This window comes from Geotrypetes seraphini, chromosome 4, assembly GCF_902459505.1.
Source record: "Geotrypetes seraphini chromosome 4, aGeoSer1.1, whole genome shotgun sequence".
Taxonomy (NCBI): domain Eukaryota; kingdom Metazoa; phylum Chordata; class Amphibia; order Gymnophiona; family Dermophiidae; genus Geotrypetes; species Geotrypetes seraphini.
In genome coordinates this window covers 289,563,311-289,590,401 of record NC_047087.1, presented here as the reverse complement: position 1 = coordinate 289,590,401, position 27,091 = coordinate 289,563,311, and the positions used below count along the sequence as shown (strand labels likewise).

The 27,091-nt window shown below is 42.0% G+C and overlaps 1 protein-coding gene across 1 annotated transcript in view; it reads left to right on the top strand.

Annotated features, from left to right (window-relative positions):
- LOC117359760 (solute carrier family 2, facilitated glucose transporter member 5-like) overlaps positions 1-27,091 on the top strand; it is a 196,937-nt gene that overhangs the window by 163,934 nt on the left and 5,912 nt on the right. Inside the window, exon 12 of the mRNA XM_033942979.1 lies at positions 19,560-19,687. Coding sequence (XP_033798870.1) covers positions 19,560-19,687 — 128 coding nt within the window. The remainder of the gene's footprint in view (positions 1-19,559; positions 19,688-27,091) is intronic.

Below are 27,091 nucleotides of genomic sequence, written 5' to 3'. Positions count from 1 at the left end.
AGTGTTGGGCCTGGTTGCGCTGTCAGGTTCTGCTGCCCTGGCCACAACGTTGCATAGTTTAGCGTCATTGGCAAATAATGTAATTTTGCCTCGAAGTCCCTGAGTCAGATCCCTTATAAAGATATTAAATAGCATCGGGCCCAAGACCGAGCCCTGTGGCACTACACTGGTCACTTCTGACGTTTTTAAGGGAATACCATTTACCATTACCCTTTGAAGTCTTCCGCTAAGCCAGTCTTTTACCCATGCTTTCAGTGTTTCTCCGAGTTCATCTTGTTCAATAAACTACGGTGTGGGACACTATCAAAAACCTTACTGAAGTCTAAATAAACGATGTCCAGGGACTCACCCCCATCCAGTATTTTTGTTACCCAGTCAAAAAGCTTATCAGATTGGATTGACAAGACCTTCCCTTTGTAAAGCCATGCTGGTGGGGATCCCTTAATCTTTCATCATCCAGAATCGTGTCCAATCTGTTTTTAATCAGTGTTTTCATGAGTTTACTCACTATTGATGTGAGATTCACCAGTCTATAATTTTCAGCCTCTGACCTGCATCCCTTTTTGTAGAGCGAGATAACGTTGGCAGTTTTCCAGTCCAGGGGCACTTTTCCCTTGCTTAGGGAAAGATTGAAGAGCACGGCTAACGGTTCTGCCAGGACATCTCTCAATTCTCGAAGTAACCTAGGGTGTAGATTATCCGGGCCCATTGCTTTGTTAACTTTTAGTTTTGATAGCTCGTGGTAGACGTCGCTCGCGATAAATTCCATGTCTCGGAATGGGTCCTCCGCACTCCCCTTCGTTTGTAGCTGAGGACCTGATCCTGGCACTTCGCAGGTGAAGACTGAGCAGAAGTAATTATTGAGTAGTTCTGCTTTGTCTGCATCCGAGTCTGTAAAGTCGTCGTCAGGTTTCTTTAGGCGACCAATACCGCTTGTGTTCTTCTTCCTGTCGCTAACGTATTTAAAAAAGGATTTCTCCCCTTTCTTTACCTGCCTAGCTATGTTTTCTTCCATCCGGAGTTTGGCCTCTCTGATTGTCATTTTAACTTTTCTGGATTTCACTAGGTAGGTTTCTTTAGCTTCCAGTCGTTGTGATTGTTTGTAGGTAACAAAAGCTTTTTTCTTTTGCTTTACTAATTCTGAGATCTCCACTGAGAACCACTGTGGTCTATTTTTTCTGCGTCGTTTGCTCACGGTTTTATGTATATGTTGGTTGCTTCCTGCAGGGTAGATTTCATCTCAGACCATAGTGCCTCTACCTTGTCCTTCGTGCTTCGGTTTTGCAGCGCCTTGTAGACATAGTCCCCCATGTCCTGAAAATTTGTTCCTTTAAAATTTAGGACCTTAGTTGATGTATTTGACCTAGCGGTTCCTTTCTTGAGGTGGAACTACACCATGTTGTGGTCACTGGAGGCCAAGGTATCTCCCATCGATACCTCTGTGACACTGTCTCTGTTGGTGAGTAATAGGTCCAGGATTGCCTGGTCCCTGGTGGGTTCTAATACCAACTGCTTGAGATGTGCTCCACGCATAGTGGCTAGTAGCCTCTTGCTACCACTGGTTGTAACGGAAGGTATGTTCAAGTCCACATCGGGCATATTGAAATCTCCCATCAGTACTGTATCTCCACACAGTGTGATGGTTTCAATGTCTTTCATTAGTTCATTGTCTGCATCCTCCTTTTGTCTTGGTGGTCTGTATACAACACCAAGATACAGGCATTTGTTATTGCCTCTTGCAAGGTTTATTGAGATTTGATTTCACCCAGATGGATTCTCCCTTATACTTGATGTCTGTAATTTTAGTAACTTTGATGTCTTCTCTAATGTACAGAGCTATCCCTCCTCCTGATTTGCCTTCTCTGTCGCGATGGAGTAAGTTATACCCTGGCATGTCCATATCTCATCTGTGGGATTCCGAGAACCACGTTTCTGGTATTGCCACTACATTGAGGTTGGCGTTTCTCATTTCCGCTTCCAGTTCCAGGATTTTGTTGCCTAAGCTACGGGCATTAGCATACATGGCTGTCCATTCTTTCTGTTTGTATGGAGTGTTTTCATTCTGAGATAATTTGTCCCCTTCAATCTTGCCTTTATCGCCCTTACTGTTGCCTCTGTCTCCTTCTGTGACCATGCGATTTCTTACCCCTGACTCCAAGATGGAGTCCCCATCTCTCCCTCTGTCCACCACTTTTCCGACTTGATTACTTACCTCAAATACTAAGTCTCTGTCTCTCGCTCTGCCTCTCACTGTAGTGATGTGAGATAATTCGTCTTCCTTGATCATGCCTTTGTTTCCTTTGGTATTGCCTCTGTTCCCTTTAGTATTCGCGCGATTACTTACCTCAGAGTTACTTACCCAACTAGTGTGAAAGTGGGTTCCCTCCCCCGGCTCACCTAGTTTAAAGCCTTCCAGAGCAGGTGAGCCAGGCGTTCTTCCCTCTTCTGGTTAGGTGTAGCCCATCTGGTCCCTGCAGCCCCTGAAGTGCCTCTCCGTGGTCCAGGAAGCCGAAGTTCATCTCTTTTCACCATCCCCGTAGCCATTCGTTAGTCCTCTTGATCCGTTCTTCTCTAGCTCTCCCCTTGTCTCTTACTGGTAGGATGGAAAGAAGACCACTTGTGCTTCCAGTTGCTTCAGCTTCTCACCTAGGGCTTCAAAGTCTTCCTGTATCTTCTCCAGTGAGTTCCTGGCGGTGTCGTTTATCCACTCGTAGGGCCAGCTAGACTGCAGCAACCACTCCCCCTTTGACCTCGCTTATGCTAAGAGCTAGCGCATGTGCAAATCGCATTTACAACCAACAAGGATGGTCTGCGCATGCTGAAGCTGTTGTGAATCGGTCGCTCGGCATGACTTGGCCATGGATAGCCCAACAACGGTGAGTTTAGTGAATCCGGCCCAATGTCCCAGAAATGTCAAAGAAAGACAATTTAATCAAGAATGAATAATGTGCGTGACTGTTGGTAGACTGGATGGACTGTTCAGGTCTTTTTCTGCCTTCATTCTGTGTTACAATGTCACCCATGGGCACACCTACAGTGAAGATATGCACCGTGCAAACAACACATGTATTGTTACACATGTCATTATTTTAAAAAGTATTAATAAGAAGAGAAAAAACTACCTCAGTTAGATTGATTGTTATCCAAAGGAACTGAAAGGAAGTTCATTAATCACTATATCTTTGTTCATAAAAAAAAACCAAGGAAAAGACTGCAAACGCCCAGACCTCACCTTCCAGTGAGAGTCTTACTGGGGTATGATTTTCATCATTGGTCTAAAAACCTTATTAATATATTTACTTTTTGATTTATTTATTTATAAAAAATTAAGTGAAAAATTTCACCAGCAAAATATCACATATTCATCAAAAGACCAAAAAGCACTTAACTTATTGTGGTCGAAAGCCAATGGTTTGCAGGAAATCTTTGAAAAATCTGCTAGGAGAGGTTGGGGGGAGGGAATTGTAATGTGATTAATAAAATTACTTAATTATAATATTGTAAGCAAAAAATAAGTCTTTGTATTAATAATTGAGAGAAGGGGGAGAAAATAATTGTTTTATGTATTACTTGTGTATTTAATAGTGCGTTTTATGGAGTGTTTATGATAAACTAATTGTATTGCACTGTCAAAGTTTGAAAACCAATAGAGATTAAAAAAAAAAGAAAAGAAAAATCTGCTAGATAGTCCTTATGAAGTCCGCCGGCGGCTCAACCATTTCACAATCGCATTGCTTTCTCAGGGAAAAATTTATAAAAAAAATCTAATATGTAGATTTTTTATCAAACGTTGTTGCTCTTCAGCGTTACTTAAAATAAACACATTGAGGGGCGTAATCAAAAATACGTCTAAGTCTGTTTTGGGCCTAAGGGCTCCTTTTATCAAGCCGCGCTAGAGGGGTTAACGTGCGTGATGTTTCATCACGCGCTAACCCCCGCGCTGGCCAAAAACTACCACCTGCTCAAGAGGAGACGGTAGCGGCTAGCGCAGCCGGCGGTTTAATGTGCGCTATTACGCACTTTAAACTGCTAGCGCGGCTTGATAAAAGGAGCCCTAAGTCGCTAGTCGCCCAAAGTTGGCAGTGTCTAAATTCCATTCTTGAAAAATACGTCTAAAATAAATTTTTTTTTTGAGAATTGTCTAATTATACGCCCAGCCATTTGATCATCCAGACCGCTAAGTTGTCTATCTTTATACCCCATTCTCGTCCAAAAATTTGTCCAAGTCAAAAACACCTAGAACAAGAACTTATGGATGTGGGAGGGACCAGCAAAGTGATGGACTGGCCACCCAGACATGGCAACTGCTACAAACTTCACCAAAAGGGTCCCACATAAACATCTCATCAGCTCTTCCTAAACTGAATTGACATAAATGAGACACAGACTGTGCAAGTCTGCCCAGAACTGGCCTTAGTTCTTCAATCAATACCATTCATTTTCTAATTAGAGATCCTCTGGGTTCATCCCATGCTTTTGTGAATTCCGTAACTGTTTTCATCTCCACCACCTCCCTCGGGAGGGCATTCCAGGCATCAACTACCCTCTCCATGAAAAAGAATTTCCTAACATTACTCCTAAGTCTTACCACCCCTCAACCTCAATTTATGCCCTCTAGTTTTACCATTTTCCCTTTTCTGGAAAAGATTTGGTTCTATATAAATACCTTTCAAGTATTTAAACATTTGCAACATATCTTCCCTGTCCCTCCTCACCTCTAAGTATACATATTCGGATCTTCAATTTCTTCTCATACGTCTTTTGGTGAAAACCCCCTATCATATTCATTGCCTTCCTCTTGACCACTTCAAGTCTTATATATTTTGCCAGATACGGCCTCCAAAACTGAACACAATACTCCAAGTGTGGCCTTATCGGGGACATCAACACCTTCCGTCTTCTGCTGGTTACTTCTCTTTCCATATAGCTTAGCATCCTTCTAGCTACAGCCAGCTCCTTGTCACACTGTTTCGTCGCCTTCAGATGCTCAGACACTATCACCCCAAGGTCCCTCTCCTCATCCATGTATATCATCCTCTCACTTCCCAGCACATATTGCTCCCTCGAATTTCCACTCCCTAGATGCATCACTCTGCACTTCTTTGCATTGAATTTTAGTTGCCAAAAGTTAGACCATTCCTCTAACTTTTGTAAATCCTTTTTCATGTTTTCCTCTCCCTCCGGGGTGCCCACTCTGTTACAAATCTTGGTATCATCTGCAAAAAGGCAAACCTTACCTTCTAATCCTTCGGCAATGTCACTTGCAAACATATTGTACAAAATCGCTCTGATCCTTGAGGCACTCTACTACTCTCATTTCCTTCCACTGAGTGAATTCCATTAACCGCCACCCTCTGGCATCTGTCCGTCAACCAGCTTCTAATCCGGTTCACCACTTTAGGTCCTAACTTCAGCCCGTCAAGTTTATTGAAGGGCTTCCTATGAGAAACCATGTCAAAGGCTTTGCTGAAATCTAAGTAATTTATATCTAGCACATGTTCTCGATCCAATTCACTGGCTGCAGGTGAATATACAGCTTCCTTTGAATATTGGCTCAAATATTTTCCTGTTAAAACCCCATGCCAGCAGTGACATAGTAAGGTGTGTGTGGGTGGGGGGGGGGAGGCGGACCACCCTGGGCACCAGGACCTCTCCTCCTCTCTGCCTTCCTGCTCCTTCCTACTTCTCCCCCTTCCACCTTACCTCTAGCTTGTCATCGGCACAAGCAGAAGCTCCAACCTGCTGCTCGCGCCGGCTTCGGCGTTCCCCTCTGACGTTACTTCTGGGTCCCATGACTAGGAAGTGATGTCAGAGGGAGAGCTGATGCTGGCGGCGGCAGCAAGTTGGAGATGCTGCTCGTGGGGGGGAAGCTAAACAGGGATGGAGGAAGGCAAGGGGTGCGTGCGCGCGCGGCAAGGGGGTAGTGAGCGGGGAGGGGGTGCAGAGAAGAGGTTGAGGGGAGGAGCCTCCCACCCTTGCTACGCCAGTGCATGCCAGCTTCTAAGATCAACCCTATAGTATATCAAATAATATATTAGGAAGTATATGATATATAGATAAAGGAAATGGAGTTAGCTCACATGTTACTGCATCTTAGAAGTAGCTCAAAGCAAGTTATAGTCAGGTCCCTAGAGGGCTTCATAATCTCAGTTTGTGCCTGAGGCAGTAGAGGGTTAAGTGACTTCCCAAGATTACAAGGAGTCATAGCAGGATATACTCTAAACCAGTGGCCTCAAACTTGCGGCCCGCCAGGTCCTATTTTGAGAGGCCCTTGGTATGTTTATCATAATCACAAACGTAAAATAAAACAGTTTCTTGATCAAATGTCTCTTTAGCTATAAATGACAGTATTATTATTAAGACTTAGCCACAAGGAAAGATTTATGAACTATAAAGAGTTTTACCACATGCAAAATTGTCATTTCTTTAATAAGACATTAACAATTTTTTTCTGAGGCCCTCCAAGTACCTCCAAATCCAAAATGTGGCCCTGCAAAGGGTTTGCGTTTGAGACCACTGCTCTAAACATTAGGCCAGTCTTCCAGTTATCTGCCTCATTTTGACTATTTAATTACTTATTTTTACACAACTCAACTTGCTTTGGAAGTATCCAAGGTGCCGCCTCAATGGTAGATAGCACAACCTTTTTTTATATAATTTTCGTTTAAATTTAATACAAGCAACTACACCTTTACTAATAATGAGTGATTCTCTAATCTGCATAAATTCAACATGTTAATGTGCCTAGAACAAAGACAGACTAACCATAAAACCACGCTAAAACCATTCGGTGTCCATGTGTTGACTGTTCACGGATCTTTCTTAACTTTTGATTTGTTTGAAATTGTAAAAGTCATGAGGCTCCTGCCCTCTCCTGGTCAAGAGAAATATAGAAAGATAAAGAGTTTACGAATTAAAGCGGAACAACGTGAAAAGCCAACTAGGTTAAGGGGCTCCTCGGTTTCAGTACGTTATCAGGCAGGTGTGTTAACTCTCAAACTGCCAAGGCCAAGCCATGAAGGGCCTTTAAAATGTAGAATGAAACTTATACAGAGAGCAATAAACAACCGGGAGGAGAACTTGCAAAGACATCTTAACCATTCCTGCACTGATAAATTTTTTATGACCTCTGTAGTTCATGTCTTATATATATTTTTTTAATCTATTTGTATTTGGCTCACATTAATAATCTGCAATAATAAAAAGAAGTTAACAGAATGTCTTTGTGGGAATACAGGTTAATTTGGATCTAGAATAAAGATGCTTCTTCTACTGGGTGTTAGTTAAGTGGTATTCTTTAAGTATTTATGACGGGTTCTGGCGATGTTATAGAATTATTTTATTTATGCATTGGTTGATATTCAGCAGAATTAACCCTGGTATCCAATGCTAGGCCTTGTCCAAGCATGGGCACTGGCCACCAGAGCTTATGTGGGTCCCAAACAATTTTCAGAGACACTTATTTAAGCTCTTGCTGAATATCGGCTAGGACCAGTGACGTAGCAAGAGTGGTAGATGCCTGGGGTGATGGCGCCCTCCAGCCTTCTTCTTTGCCCCCTCTCCTTCCTCCCTCCCCCCTCTGCCATGTGCACATTCGCCCCTTCCCTTCCCCTGTAACTCTTTAATATCCCCGGCGTGAGCGTCATCTCCAACCTGCTGCAGGCCCCAGCCTCACATCTCCCTCTGACATCACTTCCTGGTCCCGGCGAAGAGCTAGAGGTACGGGGATGGGAAGTTGAGGCGTGCCTGCGGCAGGGGAGGGGTGGGAAGGAGGAGGAGAGGTGCTGGTGCCCCTACCTAGATGATGCCCGGGGTGGTCTGCCCCCACCTCTCTTACTATGACACTGGCTTGGACCTGCATAAGGTCTTGTCAGTACCTCTGGCCCTCTCCTGGTCTCAATATCCCCCAAGACAGAAATAAAAATTTTGCCCAAGTTTTCATGAGTGAGTGGGTATTGTTCCTGACTGTAGGACCCCTACTGGACCACCATGGCCTGAGGTAGGCCCCAGGGGAGGAACTACAGGACTTGGGGGGAGGAGGGGGAGGCTTAAGGCAGGATTTTTTTGTCTTGTAAGAGAAGGAATCGGGACTGAGGATCAGAAAGCTCTGATGCTACTCCAGCTAGTTAACAATATTCAGACCACTGTCCGGTTAATTCAGTGGCTAAAGTTAGTACAGCTTTTTTACCATCCTAACTTTATTCACTTGCTTAACTGGTTAGTGGTATGAATATGGTCACTAACTATTTCAACTCCAGCTCCTCCCAGGCCAAGCTCTGGCCACAGACTGCCCCAGTGGTTAAGAGCCACTTTATATCAATGCAAAGGTGACCAGAGTAGATTTAAAAAGGCAGGAACCTCTCCTGCTCAATTAAATCCTTTTAAATATCGGGCAGCTAGAAGGTAACAGGATACTTTAAGTGAAAAGTCCAAAAAGAGGGATCCAATATGGCCACCTGAAGGGAGGCATAAGTGAGTGCTACTCCATGCCTGCTCCCTATATTTTCTAAGGGGAAATGTAAGGGGAAGACCGGGTGCTTTCTCTTGAAGTCCCTACTTTCTTTACCTTACTGGCACATGCATATTCCAGAGCTCCTAGTTCGTCTGAAACAGCATTGGGACGATTTGGCTTGGACGTGAAAGAAGAATCATCTACTTCAGAGTGACACTAATACCACTCAGTCCTGACCGGCACATAGTCCTTCCTACATCGCAGATAGCGTTCTCAGACCTGGATGTTTTTCAGCAATATTCAGCATACAGTTCTCTGAGTTCTATGGAGGTAGAATTACGAGTTGACTTGGAATCATTTGGGGATGTTGATTCTGATGGTGAGGATCCAGAGCAATACAGAGACAGATGTGGGGTTGACCATGAACCTTCCTGCGACATCTTTAAAAAGTGAAGAGAGACTTGGACAGGCATTTTCGATATGATGTCTAAGTCTGAGTTTGGATGTTTTGTGAAGTATGTCCAAAAACTCTGTTGGAGAAAATGGTCATTTTCAAACCTGCAACACATCTATCTTTTTTTTTTTTTTTTTCAAAAAAAACCTATCTAGATGTGTTCACTCTAGTACATCTATCTTTTGTGACCATTTTTGAAAATGTCCACATGAAAAACACACAAAATCAAGCCATTGGGATGTGGGAAGGGCCAGCATTTTTAGTATACTGGTCACGTAGACATCCCAACAAAGCAATGGGGCACTGCAATGAACTTCACATCAAAGGTCCCTTTATGGTGTATGTTGAACCCTCCAAATCCTACCCAAAACCTACTGGACCCAACTGTACACATGCCTGCAGGCAGTGGTGTATTAAGGGGGGGACTGTCCTGGGCATCATCTTGGTGGGGGGTGTTGGCACCTCTCCTCCTCTCTGCTCCCCCTGCTCCTTCCCACTCCTCCCCCACCATGCATGCATCTTCACTCCCCCTCTCCCCCACACATCTCTAGCTATTTGCCGACATGGGCAGCAGCTCCAACCTGCTGCTCGCGCTGGCCTCAGCACTCCCCTCCGATATATTTCCGGGTCCTGCAACTAGGAAGTGAGATCAGAGGAAGAGCCAATGCTGGAGTGGGAAGCATGTTAGAGATGTTGCTCATGCCGGGGAAACTAAACAGGTATGGGGAAGGGAAGGGGTGCGTGCACAGCGGGGTGGGTGGGCAGAGAAGAGGGCAAGGAGGGGCACCACAACCCTGGGCACCTCCACCCTCGCTAAGCCAGTGCCTGAAGGTATCGCCTAAACAATGGTACAGTAGGTTTTGGGTGGGTTTTGGTGGACTCGCACTCTTCCTGGGCCCTCTTCTCTGGAGTCCTCGGCACTGACCACCAGGCTACTCCGGACACCTGCTTGCCACTCTCCTAGGACTGGCCATAACATCTGCAGCTGTCATACAAAACAGGTATACACTGTTTCATTGCAGTAGCTTGGGGGAGGGCAGTGAGAAGGGAAGGGAAGGGAAGCAGATTGGGAACCCCTGCTTTAGGCGAGCCGCGAGCCATTTTCCAACATTCCCTCCAGAGAGACGCAAATCCAATTACAGCAGTCGCAGTCTATACGCGATTGTCCTCTCCACAATTGAAAACTTGGGAAGTGGAGAGGACAGACCACGGGCTGCAAAATAGTCCCTGGAGCGAGTTTGAGACCGCTGCTCTATGCCTAGTATATTTTTTCTGTCTGTCTGTACCATACCCTCCCTCTTTCCTTCCAACTCTTTCCTTCCAAAGGCACCCCTACGCTAAGACCAGCATTTCTTTCTCACTCCCCAGCAGTCCTGAATATTTCTCTCTCTCTCTCCATCTGTTGAACCTGCATCTTGTTGCTTTCCCCCCCCCCAACAGTCTCCCTGTTTTCCTTCCACTTCCCTACCATGGGTCCAGTATTTCTCCCCCTATACAGTCTAGTCTCTCACTCTCTTTCTTCCATTCCCCCCTCTGCTGATTCCAGTCTCTCTCCCCTTTGTTCCCCCCTTCACTTCCTAATATGGATCTCTATACCCTTAAGGGAGGAGAGGCATCTAACATTTCTCCCTCTCCCTCTATCCCGTGAATCTGGCATCTCTCCCTTTCCCCCCATCCCAAGGAGCTGGCATCCCCCTCTTTCTTCCCCAAGTGTCTGGTATCTCTTCCTCTCCCCCATCTGACAGGTATGGCCTCATCTCTCCACCCTACAAACTAGAATACCATCTCTTCCTCTGCCCCCACTCCATCCTGCGGGTCTAGCAGCTCTCCTTCCCAAAGTGCCTGGCATCTCTCCCTCTCCATCACATGGGTCTGGCATTTCCCCTATCCCAACTGTCTAGCATCTCTCTATCTCCCTCTTCTTCTCCCCTTATCTTGTGGATTTCCACCAACAGAAATAGCATCTCTTCCTCTCCCCCCCCCCCCATCTTGTAGGTCTGGCAGCTCTTCCTCACTCCCACGTGTCCGGCATATTCCCCCCCTTCCTCCCTCCCAGTACTCAAAAATTATTGAGTCCTGGGCAGTGCTAAAGACGCATTGTTCTGGCTGCCCTGGTGCTATGAGCAGCGCAGAGCAGGGAGCACGCCGGCCTGCGCTAAAACCACTATCGTGGTTTTGTAAAAGAGGGAGGTATATTTGTGTTTATTTTGAAAGGGGTCTATCATAATCACTAGTTTGTTTTAAGGAAACAAAACTTTTGAAAAAATGTGTTGTCCAGGTGGTTTGGATCTCCCGATATTGTGGTCTAAGGGCTCCCTTTTTCTAAGCTGCGATAGCGTTTTTAGCGTGTGCAGAATTTTAGTGCGCGCTAAACCCCACACTACGTGGCTAGAACTAACGCCAGCTCAATGCTGGCATTTGCGTCTAGCACACACAGCAATTTAGCGTGCGCTAAGCGCGTGCTAAAACCACTATTGCAGCTTAGTAAAGGGAGTCCAAAGTAGCACATTTATAATTTCCTATGTTTAAGTTTTCCACTTAATTTTTTTTTGGGGGGGAGGGGTGAATTGTACTTTTTATTATCAAGTATCTGCATGTGTAAAATTTTTAATTCAAATAAAAATAAAACTAATTAAAGTTCAACGAGGCAGTTGTTTTAAGCATACTTTATTTGGGCAACAAACATACCTATAAACCAGTGTCTCTCAAACTGTGTGCCGTGGCACAGTGGTGTGCTCCGAATAGATTCCGGGTGTGCCATGAGAGATTCCAGAATTTTACTTTATTTTTAAAAATTCTCTTCATAAGTATACATTCGAATAGATGACATGTACATTGCGTACACAAGAGTCTGTCAATGTTATGAGCATCTGCGTGCGTGAGGATACAACCGCCCAGATGTGATTGCTTCTTGAAAACTAATGGCAAGTCATTTTTATCTTCATGTTTTTTTGCAGTGGTTATCCTAACTTGAGCAACAAAGCAATCCAGGGTTTGTTACCATTTGGATCTTCTTATCTTTGATAAAAATTAAATTGAAAAAAAGAGAACGACTGCAGATGGTGGATGATGAAATGCCTGTTTGCTTGAGCCACGTTTTGAGTTTATTTGCATTCGATAACAAGCTCATCCATCGCATTGATTAACAATCCTATCTACTTTAGTTTCACCGTTGTTACAGTTACCCCTACATAGCCTAAAGAACTTTAAATAAATAACTCTAAAATGTATCCCCACCTTTAACAAAACCACAATAGTGGGTTTTAGCGCAGGCCGGCGTACTGAATGCTCTGTGCTGCTCCTGACACTCAGAGGGGTTATTTTTTATTTTGTTGGTTTTGCAATTTTATAATTTCAATTATAATGTGCCGCGAAAAAACATTTTTTTCCTTTGAGTGTGCCAGAGCTAGAGAAGGCTTGGCATGACTGCTGCATTAAAAAGGCTGATCTCGGTCTTCAGTGCAATACTGTGCTTCTTTCATGGGCACCAGTTGCTACTAATGAACGCTGTTTGGGCTCTACCAATTTTGGCTGCCAATATCAGCTGTTGCAGCAACTTTTAACACTGAAATCACTGATCCTAGTTATTAATCCCTTCACCTGGTCTAAACTAAATTAAAACTTAATTTTATAGCTTAGGTCTTCAGCCAAAAAGGTGCTCTACATGGTTTACAAAAATGTAAATATAGTACATAAATATAGAGCCTGGGGATGGGTCTAGGGGTTTAGATTTTCCAGATGGAAAATCTGGTAACCCTAATCTTTGCCCACCACTGGTTGACAATGACCCAAACAGCAGTGTAGTAATGGGTGCTGTAGGCAGATTTATGGGTATAACTAATTAGAGCAACATAAACATATGCACATCTCGTTTCTAGGATATCCCATAACCACACCCTCGGATTCGGATTTATGCCAACTTATACGAATACAGAGACCCAAGCTATATGAAATATTTTATTATAGATATAAAAATATAATTCACAAGCCAGCAGTAAATAATAACTAATTATTGTTCACAATATATCTGAATATATACATCTAATCTAATCTAATCCTTAGGTTTGTATACCGCATCATCTCCACGTTCATAGAGCTCGACGCGGTTTATAGTAGGAGAAATAGGAAGGAACTACAACAGAGGGTTAGAGGTAGAAGTGTGAAGAAAATTTAGAGGACTTGGGATGCCAAGATATAAGAGTTTCCTTGATTCCTAAGTTGGAGGGAGACTTACATTTTTTGAGAAAAGCCAGGTTTTCAGATGTTTGCGGAAAACTTGGAGAGAGCTCAAGTTCCGAAGAGGGGAGGTAAGGTTGTTCCAGAGCTCAGTGATTTTGAAGTGGAGGGAGGTCCCTAGCTTTCCTGTGTGGGAAATGCCTTTTAGCGAGGGGAAGGATAGTTTTAATTTGTGGGAGGATCTGGTGGTATTAGGGTTTGAGGAATTCCTAGAAAGAGGGATAAAGGGAGGGAGGATACCATATAGGATTTTTAAAGTTAAACAGGCGCATTTATAGTGGACCCTGGCAATTATCGGAAGCCAGTGGAGCTTGGCCAGGAGCGGGGAGACATGGTCAAATTTACTTTTAGCGAAGATGAGCTTGGCCACGGCATTCTGAATCCGTTGGAGTCTGTGGAGGTTTTTCTTAGTTAGGCTTAAGTAGATAGAGTTGCAGTAGTCCAATCTGGAGAGGATGATGGATTGGACAAGGAAGGTAAAATGTTTTTGATGGAAGCTAAAATGTTTTTGATGGAAGCAGGATCTGACTTTCCTCAGCATGTGAAGGCTGAAAAAGCATTTTTTTTTTTTTTACCAAGGATTGGAGGTGGTCATTGAAGGACAATGTGGAATCAATGATGATGCCCAAGACCTTGCTCGAGAACTCAAGCTGCAGAGAGGAGCCAGAGGGTACATATTTTTCAGCACAATTATTGCACAGCAATCACTAAGTAAATTAGTAAATATGACTAATTATTACACACAAAGTAATTCCTTACAATACTAAGTCCTGATAATAGCAACAATCTATTATAGCTTATCACCAAGGGGACCTAACATTCCTATCCATAACCAATACATTCCATCTATCCCAGCTAAAAGAAGAGATAATTTATTTTCTCACCCTTAGATTATGCCTCAGCAGATCTGGGAGATGGAATTCTTCTGTTTCCTCAGCGTATAGATGATAGAATGTCTTCTGGTCAGACAAGTCCGTTTGTCACTGGAAAAGCTGTAATATATATTAGCTAGAGTTCCCTTTGTGATGGAAACAAAATCTGTTTAAAAGACAGTTCTGCATCTTCACTCTCATACGAGAGCAGGTCACAAGAGGCAACTTTTATCACTTCTTATTGTTAAGGTGTACAGAGGAAGTTTAGTTCCAAGCTCCCTCACATCCAAACATAGTCTAAATCCTCGCAAACACCTTTCTCCTTAGGTTGTGCCAGATGACCCTCCAGGACCAATCAAAGCAGAACAGCAAGAATGAATAGTCTTTTCTTGTGCGCCATAGATGATAAGTACAAAACACAGATCATAACATAGTTCATAACCTCTTCCAGGTTTCACAGAGAAGCAGGACAAGTTAGAGTGGGCTCCTTGTCCTTGACTGAAACACACAGTTCTTGTAAACAAATCCAGAATGCATCAGGCAGAGATGGTTCATGCAGGAAAGATGGTTCAGGCTTGCTTGACATGAATGAGGCCTAACCTTAGGTGTGAGGCAGGAATCACCCCTACAGTACAGTGTCTCTCCTCCTCGCCACCCCATGGCATACCTCTTTAAAAGTTTGCCAGTACAAGCAGCATCTACCACTTCCTGGTCACAGGACCAGGACATGATGTCAGAAGGGTACCGAGGCCAAGCAAGCAGCAGGTGGAAGATGCAGCTCTTGCCAGCAAACATTTCAGAGATCCAGTGAGGGGATGAATGGCAAGCCGGGGAAGAGTGGGGGAGAGGGCGCATGGTGCAGCGATGCTGGGTGCCAACCTACCTCACTATGCTATTGACTCAAAACAGCTCTTGTCTACCACTGAAACTTTTCAATTTAGTACCATGGATCTACTTTCTAAAACTAGAACCATTGATCACGAGAAGCATTATTTTTGTAATCAGTGCATGTGCTTGCGAACTCTATGCTGCCCCCAGACTGAACCGCTAGATATGCCCAACTGGCAAGCATGCAGCATCTTGATAATGCTTGTACATGTAAGCTGGACTGTATTTTATAAAAGGCCTTTTACACACATATGTGGTCTCATACATAGTAATAATAGCTAATAACGTTTTTCTATACTGTCTCAGTCTTTCAGCTCTGGATGGTTTATAAAAGAATCAGTATCTTAACAACCATAAATAGATATATTGGATCTCAAAAAGTTAAAGGTGGAAAAAAACTTACCCCCTAGAGGGTTACTTTTATGAAAAGACACCCAGATGGAGAGGCCAAATAGATATTTGTTTTGGGCCTATCTGTCTTTATAACATTGCTCCAAAAATGCAACAGAAATTTGAATTAAAATGTGCACCTGCTTGGGAAGAGTTGTAAATGTGTATGTATAAATTTGTACATACTTTATAAAGAACATGCATAAATTGTGACTTCACGGATCTTCCACCAAAAACCTACCACGAGCATGCTTACTACAAAGTTGGGTACAAATAATCTGCGTCATTGTTATCACGCCTGCTTGAGCACAGAGGATATTGTATAACCTGCAATTTATGCATATTTTTGGTCATATACATGCAAAAATGCCTGTATAAAATTACTCTTTTGTGCATTAAATATAGACCACAAATCTCTTCTCAAACCCTTAGTGGCCTTCATTTGACTTAAGGCCTGATGCACTAAAGAATGTTAAAATCAGCCATTAACATACACAAATGCAGTGTTTTGCATGCATACTAACAACACTTCCATGCATATTAAACAGATGCAAATTAGGTATGGATTATAGCAGATGCCAAGGTAAGCACTGTCAAGTACAAAAGTACTTGCGACTGCGTTGCAAAAATGTAACTACACATCCATGAGGTGTAATTAAGATTTTTGTGTTAATGCATCCATGAAGCAGTTTACATATGTACTTTTCCACTGTGCTAATGAGCTATTTTGCCTAGCTTTGCATCCAGGGTCGGATTAACCCTTTGATGGGCTCTAGGCAAACAAGTGCATTGGAGTACCCCCCCCCCCCCCCACCATCATAATATACGTACATTATAAAACTCCTACAAACGGAGTCCTCTGTGGTTCTGACAGAAAGGGAAACAGTAAGTAAGACGCACTGCGGGCAGACTCTTCCAGCCATCTGGTCCTTCTCTCCCTCTTCTGGCAGTGGCTGTTTTATCAGGGCAAATATTGGCCTTGCAAGGCACTGAATTAACTTATCTGACAGTGCCCCTCCTAAACCCTTAGGGGCTTGTAATAAAAAAAAATCCAAATATGTCTAAAAACCCGCCCAAATCAGCACTTGGATGACCTTAAAGACAGGTTGTCCAAGTGCCGATAATCAAAATGGGTTTTAGATGTACCTAAAACAGTTTAGGCCTTTTCAGTGCCGCTGTACGCCCAGAGCTGAAAGGGGAGTTTTAGGAGGAGTGGTGAGGGTGGGATATAAGCGGGACATGGGCTAACCTAGACCTAGTCGTACTGCAAGTATAACCAAAAGTTTAACGAGACTGCCTAGACAGAACTTATACATAGTGACTTAGGTTGTCTAAATTCCCAGAAGGTATGCAAAGTGACCAGATAACTACTTCAGATACAAAGTACAGACCTCCACACACTGACAGAAATTTCATGTGCTACTTTTTTGTGTGCGGATTAGAAGCGCATTGTTCCTCTCGTTCTGGATTTAAATATAAGTATATTTTGCAGAGGGTGCCTACTTAAAGCAACAAAAGTTGTTTCTGCCTCTGATGGATGGATGGTGGAGAGGGTTACCCCCACCTATATAACTGAGGCTTTTTCTTTCGTTTTGCTATGAAAGTAGCACTGCCCTGGTAGCTTGTGTGCTTGGTAGTTCTAAATATTTCTGGTTTTTTGCTTTGTTTGTATGGTATTTTTCCCCCCAGCCTCTTACTTCAATATTTTTTTCCCCATATCTTTATTCATTTTAAAACCAATATCAAGTGCAACATATTATCAAACAATATACAAATAAACAGCACTTAATTCCATCAATAATATCATGATATAATAAATACATGTCCCTTCCCACCCACCTACCCTTTCAAACAGCATAAAGACAATCAAGAGTAATACAAATGATCAAGACAAACAAAATTGCGATCAAATAATAAATTAAAGGCATATCCCCTCCCCCAGCCCACCCTCCCATCCTGGACGTGTATAATCAAAGGCTAAAACTAATAATCAATCATTACAAAATTTTGTCAGTGGATCCCAAACCTCCTTGAATTTCTTATAATGTCCCAATTGTATTGCACTCATAAGTTCAAATTTATAAGTTTGGCACAAGGATTTCCACCAAAAACTATAGTTTAACTTGTCCCAATTTTTTTTAAAATGAACTGTATGGCAACTCCCGTCATGATGAAAAGTAGCCTATTATTACATGAAGTTATTCGACTCTTGGCCCTCAACCCCCAAATGGATCGCCAAAATTTAAGTATCAAGGGACAAAAGAAGAGCAGATGATCCAGTGTCCCTATATCAAGATGGCAGTGCCAGCATCTATTTGACTTAGAACTGTATAATTTTTGTAATCGAACAGGGGTCCAAAAACTTCTATGCAACAAAAAACATGTTTGTCTCATAGATGTCTCTTAGACTCATCAATTTGAATCTTTTTTTCAATATTATTATAGACCATAAACTTGATTGCGCATGCTGACTGCACTTTTAACATTTGTTAGCAGTTGGAAAAGTATTAACACACTGTCCTGAATGTTTGACCTTGGAACTCTACTGGGGGGGGGGGGGGATTTTAGACTTTTTAGCTACCATATTAAGACAACCCATCCAGTGATCTTATGAGATTTTGTTATTGGGCAATCCTCTGGCCCTAGAACAACAGTGTTTGTCAGTTATGCATTGTAGATTTGTCTCTGTGCACTAATGCTGGCCAAGAGGGGAGTTCTCCAGTGCTGGATGGCTGAATCACCTCCCTCTTTGGAGGCCTGGAAGGATAGCATGAAGGAAATGGCTCATTGGGAATTGCATGATTTCTCTGAAGGGTACAGGGGTAAAAAAAAGATGGTATATTGCAATGGTCTCAAACTTGTGGCCCGGGGGGGCATATGTGGCCACCAGGTACTATTTTGAGGCCCTCGGTATGTTTATCATAATCACAAAAGTGAAATAAAACCGTTTCTTGATCATATGTCTCTTTAGCTATAAATGACAATATCATTATTAAGACTTAGCCAAAAAGAAAGATTTATAAGCTATAAATAGTTTTACCTCATGCAAAATTGTCATTTCTTTAATAAAACATTAACTATTTTTTTCTGAGGCCCTCCAAGTATCTCCCAGGCAGGTAAATGGAATGACTGGCTGGCTATCATCAACCATTCCTCATCTTACCTCAATTTTAGAAAATCAATAAAAACGAATTTGTTTCACCGATTGTAACCTAAGAATCTAGTATGTCCCTCCTCCCAACTTGTACCTTATTTTCGACGACTTTGCATTGTAACTACTTCGATGACTTTGCATTGTAACTACTTCGATGACTTTGCATTGTAACTACTTCGATGACTTTGCATTGTAACTACTTCGATGATTGTCCAGTGCCTCTTGTTGTGAACCGCCTCGAACTATCACGGCTTTGGCGGTATATAAAAATAAAAATTATTATTATTATTATTAGAAATCCAAAATGTGGCCCTGCAAAGGGTTTGAATTTGAGACTACTGGCATATTGGAAGCTTTGGCAAGAGTGTTTGTCAGCTTTACTTCTTTGATGTTACCCTCAGGAAGTTTCATGATGGTATCACTATGCACTCTAAATGTACTGGGGGGGGGATGGACAGGGTGGGGAAGGGGAGTATAAAAAACAAGTTCTTCACAGATGCTCTTTTTGACTGTAAAGCTTGTTATCTTGTTGCTTGCTGTATAAGACACGATTCCCTGAGGCATCCGGGGTGTGTACGGTAATTACCATTCTGTGCATTTTCGGTGTTGTTCTTTTACCTGCAGTTTACTCAATAAACAAAACACAAAAAAACACACTATCCTATATTGACCCTTTAAGAATTATCGTGTCTTTCTTTCAGACAACAGTGTTGAAGAGGAGCAGGAATTCACCAGGACAGGATTAACCCTTTGATTGGCCCTAAGCATACAAGCAAATTGGGGTCCCCAATGAAATGCAAATACATTTTAAAATGTCTACAAACAGGGCAATACAAAGGGGGGGGGCAAGAAAATCAGGCAAACCTCTGTGGGGAGTGATGGCTATGGTCCCACCACCCCACTCTTCTTGCTGCTAGCGTGGTGAGGAACTACGTATTTTGGGAGCCACTGAACTAGTGCATCTGGGAAGGCCCCTCAAGTACCTGGTTTGCCTATGCTTTAATCCTGCCCTGGTATTCACCAGAAACAGCATTAATGTAGACGAGGGTTTTGTAGTCCTCTGAAAGGTTTGCTTGTCAGTAATCGGTGTTGGGTTGTATGCTTTCTCCGTAGCTGGCATTCCATTCATATTGACTGCAGAGATGTTTCTGCAATGCCACCGGCCTGCTGCGTACACTCTGGGCGGGGCTTCCAACTGGATGTGCAGTATTATAATGGGGTTGATCTTCCCCTTTTTCCAGGTAAATCCCCTCTGCCTGTGTCCACAACTCCCTACATCATGTTAGCGTACTGGCTAGAAACTTCAGGGGCCATTCTAGAAAGAGGGTGCCACGAATGCATATAACTAACCAGAATATTATCGTATATATTCATATATGTGCATATGTAAATGCCAGTAGCCTATCTATGCTAATTGTGATGGCACACAGTTTGATGGAGGGCATATGGAGTTAGGGAGAGCATGGGCAGTGTACACAGTTATGGACATAAATGATAGAATACTATTATTTATGTACAAGGGGTTTTTTTTGTTGTTTTTTTTAAACAATCTAGGTGTGACCAATTACACCGGCTCTGTGGCTGATGTACTGTAAGTGACTGTGCCGAAATGTTACATGTGTATTTGTGCTGCTGAGCTAGTATTCTATAAAGGGTGCTCTGGATAGGTGACTTAGAACATAAAAATTGCCATTACTGGGACAAACCGAAGGTCTATCAAATCTAGTATCCTGGTTCTAAGTGTCCAGCCCAGGTTACAAGTACCTGGCAAGATCCCAAAGAGTAAAGCAGATTTTCTGCTGCTTATCCTGGGAATAAGCAGTGGATTTCCCCCAAGTCCATCTTAATAGTGGCTTATGGACATTTCTTTTAGTAAATTAGTCAAACTTTTTTTAAATCCTGCTGAGCTAACTGCTTTCACCGCATTCCCCAGCAATGAAGTCCAGAGTTTGTTTAATTCTACTACTTATTAACTTCATCACATGCCCCCTAGTCCTAGTATTTTTGGAAAGAATGAACAAGCGATTCACATCTACCCTTTCCACGCCATTCAGTATTTTATGGATCTCTCTCCCTGCCCGCTGTCTGTCTGTCTTTCTTTCTGTCTGTCTCTCTCCCTGGCCCCGTCTGTCTGTCTGTCTCTCTCCATGGCCCCCTGTCTGTCTGTCTCTCTCCCTGGCCCCCTTTGTCTGTCTTTCTGTGTGTCTGTCTTTCGTTCTTCTGCGCTGAGACGCTTCAGCTCCAGCCCCCTTCTCCCACCTACCCTTAAATAACTCCTTTTGCCTCCTCCCCAGCCTGAACAACTGCCAACCACAGTCCGGATACTGAGCATCGGTATGCCTGCTTCGGTTATTTTTGTGTTCTCATTGGTCCTGTTAGACGGAATGAGGGCGGGAGGGGGGAGTCGCCGCCATGGTCACCGCCTCCGTGCATCTGTGCTTAAGTTGCTTCCAATGTGCAGTAGAAGGAGCCAGCGTCGCCAAGGGAGAGCAATGGGGAAACAGCCGCTGGCTCCTTCTACTGCGCATGCGGGAACACGGTACCATGGAGGCACGGAGCTACGAAGATTGAAGTGCGTATGCGTGCTAAGGGTATTATTATAATGGATGAGGTCTCACCAGAGTCTTATACAGGGGCATCAATACCTCCTTCTTCCTACTGGCTATACCTCTCCCTATGCAACCTAGCATCTTTCTAGCTTTCACCGTCACCTTTTCAACCTCTTTGGCCACCTTAATATCATCATATACAATCACACCCAAGTCCCGCACTTCTGTCGTGTCTTCACCCCCTAAACTGTATTGTTCCCTCTGGTTTTTGCAGCCAAAATGCATGACCTTGCATTTCTTAGCATTCAATTTTAGCTGCCAAATTTCAGACCATTCTTCAAGCTTTGCCAGGTCTTTCTTCATGTTTTTCACACCATCCGAGGTGTCTACTCTATTACACATTTTGCTATCATCTGCAAAGAGGCAAATTTTACCTGACAGCCCTTCAGCATGTCTAAATTTCATAGTGAACAACTCTACAGGGGGTGTTGCCACAGGAGGAGCTCTGGAGGAGTGTGTGGCGCAGTGTTTGGAGCTACAGCCTCAGCACCCTAGGGTCGTGGGTACAAACCCCACGCTACTCCTTGTGACCCTGGGCAAGTCACTCGGTCCTCCATAGCCCCAGATACGTTAGATAGATTGTGAGCCCTCCGGGACAGATAAGGAAAATGCTTGAGTACCTGATTGTAAAACCACTTAGATAACCTTGATAGGTGGTATATAAAAACCTAAGAAACTGGGGTGTGGCTTGGAAGGCTAACATGGTGGAAGCTTGATCAGTGAGCTCCACACCTCCGTAAGCCGTTGCTGTACTATGGTTAATTAATTCGTTCATTTTTGAATTACTAAGCTTATCAAAATGTCCACATCGCATCAAGGGAAAAATGAATCAGCATTTCAGGGAGGAAATGCGAAGAGGGCTAAAGTAGACCCGTCGACTCCTTCCAGAGTGCCGTTGCCGCCAGAGGAAGCTACAGACAGCACAGGCATTATAGCAGAGCTGAAAGCTATAATGCTGGAGGTTAAAGAAGAAGTAGTCAACCTCGCTAAGAAGATGGAAATCGCTAATGCTCGGGCATTACAAATTGAAACCAGAGTGGAAAATGTAGAGGAAACTTTGAAGCAATGTAAGATGGATCATCAGGTAAGTCAAAGCATGGATAAGAGACTTGAAAATATGGAAAACAGGTCTAGAAGGAATAATTTGAGAGTTTTAAATCTACCTGATGGCTTGGAAGGAAAGATACAATTTCTTTTTTAGAAGAATTTATTCCCAAATTAATGCCACTTTCCGTTGGAGATAGGGCTCATAGAATCCGTCAAGTCAAATGCATGGGGGGTTCCAAGACCGTTAATATTCAGAGTAATGAGGCATCAGCAGGCTATAGAAATTTTAAATTTTGCTAAAGCTAATAATGACATAAAATATAAAGGGGCAAAATTAATTTCCATACCTGATTTTGCCAAAGCTACTGCTGAAAAACGTAAACAATTCCTGCAATTAAGACCTAAACTAAAGAAATTAGGAGTAAAATACAGTCTTACGTATCCGGCAATAATGAAGATTACTATTGATAATAAAACCTGTCAATTTGAGGAACCAGAAGAGCTTATAGAATTCCTCAATCAGCCAAAAAAACCTATGAATATATGATACTACTCTAAGTTCAAAAAAAGGAAAATGGTACTGAGAAAGTATGGATTATGGCAATGCTTGAAAACAAGTAACTTATAAGATGGGATGATAGAAACTTATTCAAAGAAAAAAAAATGAACTGATAATAAAATTTTACATTGCTTAATAATATTTCACTTATAAAACTAATCAGCGAACACTGAGAGAAATAGAACTCAGAAATATTACGCTAAGCTATGAAGTCCTGTCACAAACTGGTTTTCTGTTTGGGGATTGATTAGAAAGGTCTGATCTTCGGCGTCTGAGGAATTGATATGGTTTAACCAACGTTTTAATGACTATAAAGAAGATCCATTTGTAAAAAGAAAAAGGCTGAAGACTTAAAAACTATATTACACTAACAATATATAAGGAAAGATATATATTCATTTGGAAGCAAATCTCTTCTAGTACCTTATCTGATATTGAAGGAACAGTAAGGTTTGTGTTATTAAAAGCTGCCAGAAGATGTCAGAAGCAAAAACTCGAATCGGAGATGATTTGATAAATACAATATACAGGAGGATCGTAAATGGACTGGATATTAATAAACAAAGGATCTGGACTGAAGGGAATTATAGAATAACATAAATGAAATCTGCTTAAGTAATAAAGAAAAGTACATAGTTGAAAAAGTACAAGTGAGAAATTGAAAAGAATAACAGGAATTACTAAAGTAAAATTTTATAGTCTTACTGAATATAGAATATAGAAGGGTTGTTCATTTGGAAATTTACATTTAAATTTATTGAAGAGATTTCTTTATTAAGATATTTTATCATATAGAATTAAAAAAGACAAATGTCTTTTTATATAGGAATTTAAATAAGGAAGAAAAGTCAGAAGTACATGTTTACAAGTTATTAGATCAATTTGGTGAGTCTAGGATTTTACAAAATAAATATATAATACATGATGAAAATGGGTTTCAAAAGGAAAATGGGCTTTAGAATAATGATAGATAGGGGAAAGTATATGAATTATATGAAAATGAATTAAATTTAAAAGGAAAGAAAAATAATTAAATTATTAACAGATTTGAACAGATGTGGTTTATTTTTGGGAATGTCAGATTAAGGTTAATTTGACCCCCATATCTACTGTTCCCTCGAAGCTGAGTGGAAGTCTTCCATCTACAGTCCTGGCAGTGGGTGGCGCTGTTTCACTATTACATTTTCAATAGTGAGGGACAGACAAGTTTTGCAGGACTCCTGGAACCTACCTGTCCCTAGAAATTGAAAACACAGTAGTGATGGAGTTGGAAGACACCCACTCAACTTAGAGGGAACAAATGCCCACATCCATATCCATAACCTGTGCCCTCCTATATCTACTTTAACCCTTTAATTTGGCAGATTGTGAAACGGCTGCTTTATGTAAGTTGATGTAGAACGAGAGTGACATTGCCAAATAACAGGCATCTGGAGATGCAGATCTCCCTTAAGAGCCATAGAAAACACGTTACTTCTGAGCAGCAATGCCAAATAAAGGGTTAAAGAAATTGAAAAGACCTGCAACCCAGCAAGCCAAACAGGCATGAATTGTGACTCATAAAATGGGGCTGCAAAGGGGGAAAAAGATATTTACAGAGCATAAGTTATGAAGTTCTAGGATCCTAATTTACAGATCAGATATAAAACTATTAATTACTTTTATTTTGTTTATACATTTAATAATCACATTTCAGCATCTTATGAGACATTGTTTTATTTTTAATCTGATAGCCATGAAAAAAATGTTGGTATGTAGTGAGAAGGTCAAACGATAGGGCAAATTGGTCACCTGTTTTGTCACAATACCCTAGATTTACTAAAAGGCACTATCGTGTTACCCAATTCATGGTCTGTTCAAAAAGTTCCAGGACTGATTTTATAAAAATTTATTAAACAATCTTACAGCTTATTCCACTGAGTCCCCTTCAAAGTATTCCCTACATATACACTTTTTCCAACATCGTTTCCACTTCTGGAAAGAGTCCTTAAATGCATCTTCAGGAATGCGTCAAATTTTGCTTTATGTCTTCATTGGTGTCAAATCGCTTTCCTTTCAGCGTGGATTTAAGTTTAGGAAACAAAAAGAAGTCAACAGGGGCCAAGTCAGAAGAGTCAGGTGGCTGAGGAAGAACCGTCATTGTGTTTTTGCACAAAATTCGTGAATGTTGATGCATTCAAAACACCTTCCACGACCCATAAGCCACTTTCAACATTTCATAAGTTTCTGTAGCGGTCTTACCTAATTTAAAACAGAACTTCATGCTGCAACACTGCTCACTGAGGTAACACATGATGAAAAATAGTCGATCACGAAAACATACTTTCACAAAAACTGCTGTAGCTCAGAGAAAACAAAGAGAAAAAAGGAGGTTGCTCATGAGGATTCAATCTACTCAAGGCTGCCTAGCGTGTCTCAAAAGAACTTCCCATTGGCGCGCAATTCAAACTGGCTTGGAACTTTTTGAACAGACCTTGTACTGACACACATTAAAGCATGTTATCAGATATTAGGGAGGCTAACAAACTGACTAACGCAATAATAATGGGTGATTTCAATTATCCCGATATTGACTGGGTAAATGTAGCATTAGGGCATACTAGGGAGATAAAATTTTGAGATGAAATCAAGGAGCAGCTGGTTCAGGAACCGACAGAGGCAAAGCAATTTTAGACCTAGTCCTTGTTGAAGCACCTGATTTACTGCAGGAGGTAATGGTGCTGGGGCGCCACTTGATAACAGTGATCATAACATGATCAGATTTGATATAACCTCTGGAATAAGTACACACAGGAAATCCAATAAAATAGCATTTAACTTTAAAAACAAGGAGATAACATGAGGAGAATGGTAAAAAAGAAATAGAGGAGAAGCTGCAAAGGTCAAAAATTTACATCAGGCATGGATGTTATTCAAAAATACCATCCTGGAAGCCCAGACCAGATATATTCCATGCATTAAAAAAGGAGGAAGGAAGACCAAATGGCATCCGGCATGGTTAACAAGGGAGGTGAAGGAAGGTATTACAGCTAAAAGCAGATCCTTCAGAGAGTGGAAGAAGGATACACTGAAAATAATAGGAAACAGCATAAGGAATGGCAAGTCATATGCAAGGCACTGATAAGGAAGGCAAAGGGAGACCTTGAAAAGATTGCATTGGAGGCAAAAATCACATAATAAAATATTTTTTAGGTATATTAGAAGCAAGAAGCTGAGAAAAGAATCAGTTGGACTGCTAGATATCCAAAGAGTAAAAGGGGACTCAGGGACGACAAGGCCATAGAAGAGATTAAATTAATTATTTGCTTCAGTTTTCACCAAGGAAGATATGGGGGAGATACAAGTGCCAGAAATGGTATTCAGTGTTGATGAGTCAGAGAAGCTGAAACAAATCTTTGTAACACTGGAAGATTTAATGGAGAAATTTGATAAATTGTAGCAAGTCTCCTGGACCGGATGGTGTACATCCCAGAGTACTGATAGAATTGAAAATAAACTTGCAAAGCTATTATTAGTAATGTGTAATTTATCTTTAAAATCCAGCATGGTACCGGAAGACTGGAGGGTAGCCAATGTAACACCGTTTTTTTAAAAGGGTTCCAGAGGTGATTCATGAAATTCTAGACTGCTAATTCTGACATCAGTGCTGGGCAAAATTGTAGAGACTATTATAAGAACAAAATTACAGAGCATATACATAAGCATTGTTTAATGAGACAAAGCCAACATGGATTTATTCAAAGGAACTCGTGCCTCACCAATCTACTACATTTCTTCGAAGGGGTGAATAAACATGTGGATAAGATTGAGCTGTTCAATATTGTGTATCTCAATGAAAGACTTCTAAGGATACTTCTGAAAATACCCCAGCCTAGATGACTCCCTTCACTTCTCACCTTAAGAAACAGCCTGTCAACCCAGCCTGTTAACCTTAAGAAAAAGCTTGTTAACCCAGACCATTCTACAACTTTCCTGCACTCATATAAACCCAGCTATTTCCACCTGGAATGCACCTCTATCTCTTGCTACTTCTGACTCTTTTCAGGGACACTTCTGAAAAATGCCCATTATTAAAATATAAGCTACCTCTAGTCTCCACAGCCACACTATGAACTCAGCCTAAAACCCACCCACCCTCTCCAGGCTCACATTACATATATAGACCCACCCACCAATCACCCTCCACCTGTTGCCCAACCAAATCCAACCAACACAGAATAAACATAACTAAATTAAAAATTTAATTCAACAACCCCAATGCTATACCTTAAACTTATCATAATCTTACCCATTATGTGCTTTCCTATCCCAGTTATCAACCAGGGCTCATATACTGACCCCAAAAAACCTTCCCAACACAGCCCCCACAACCTGAGAGGAATCTCCTTTTCCTCGTACACCCCACCACCCCCCAACAAAAATCATGTCTA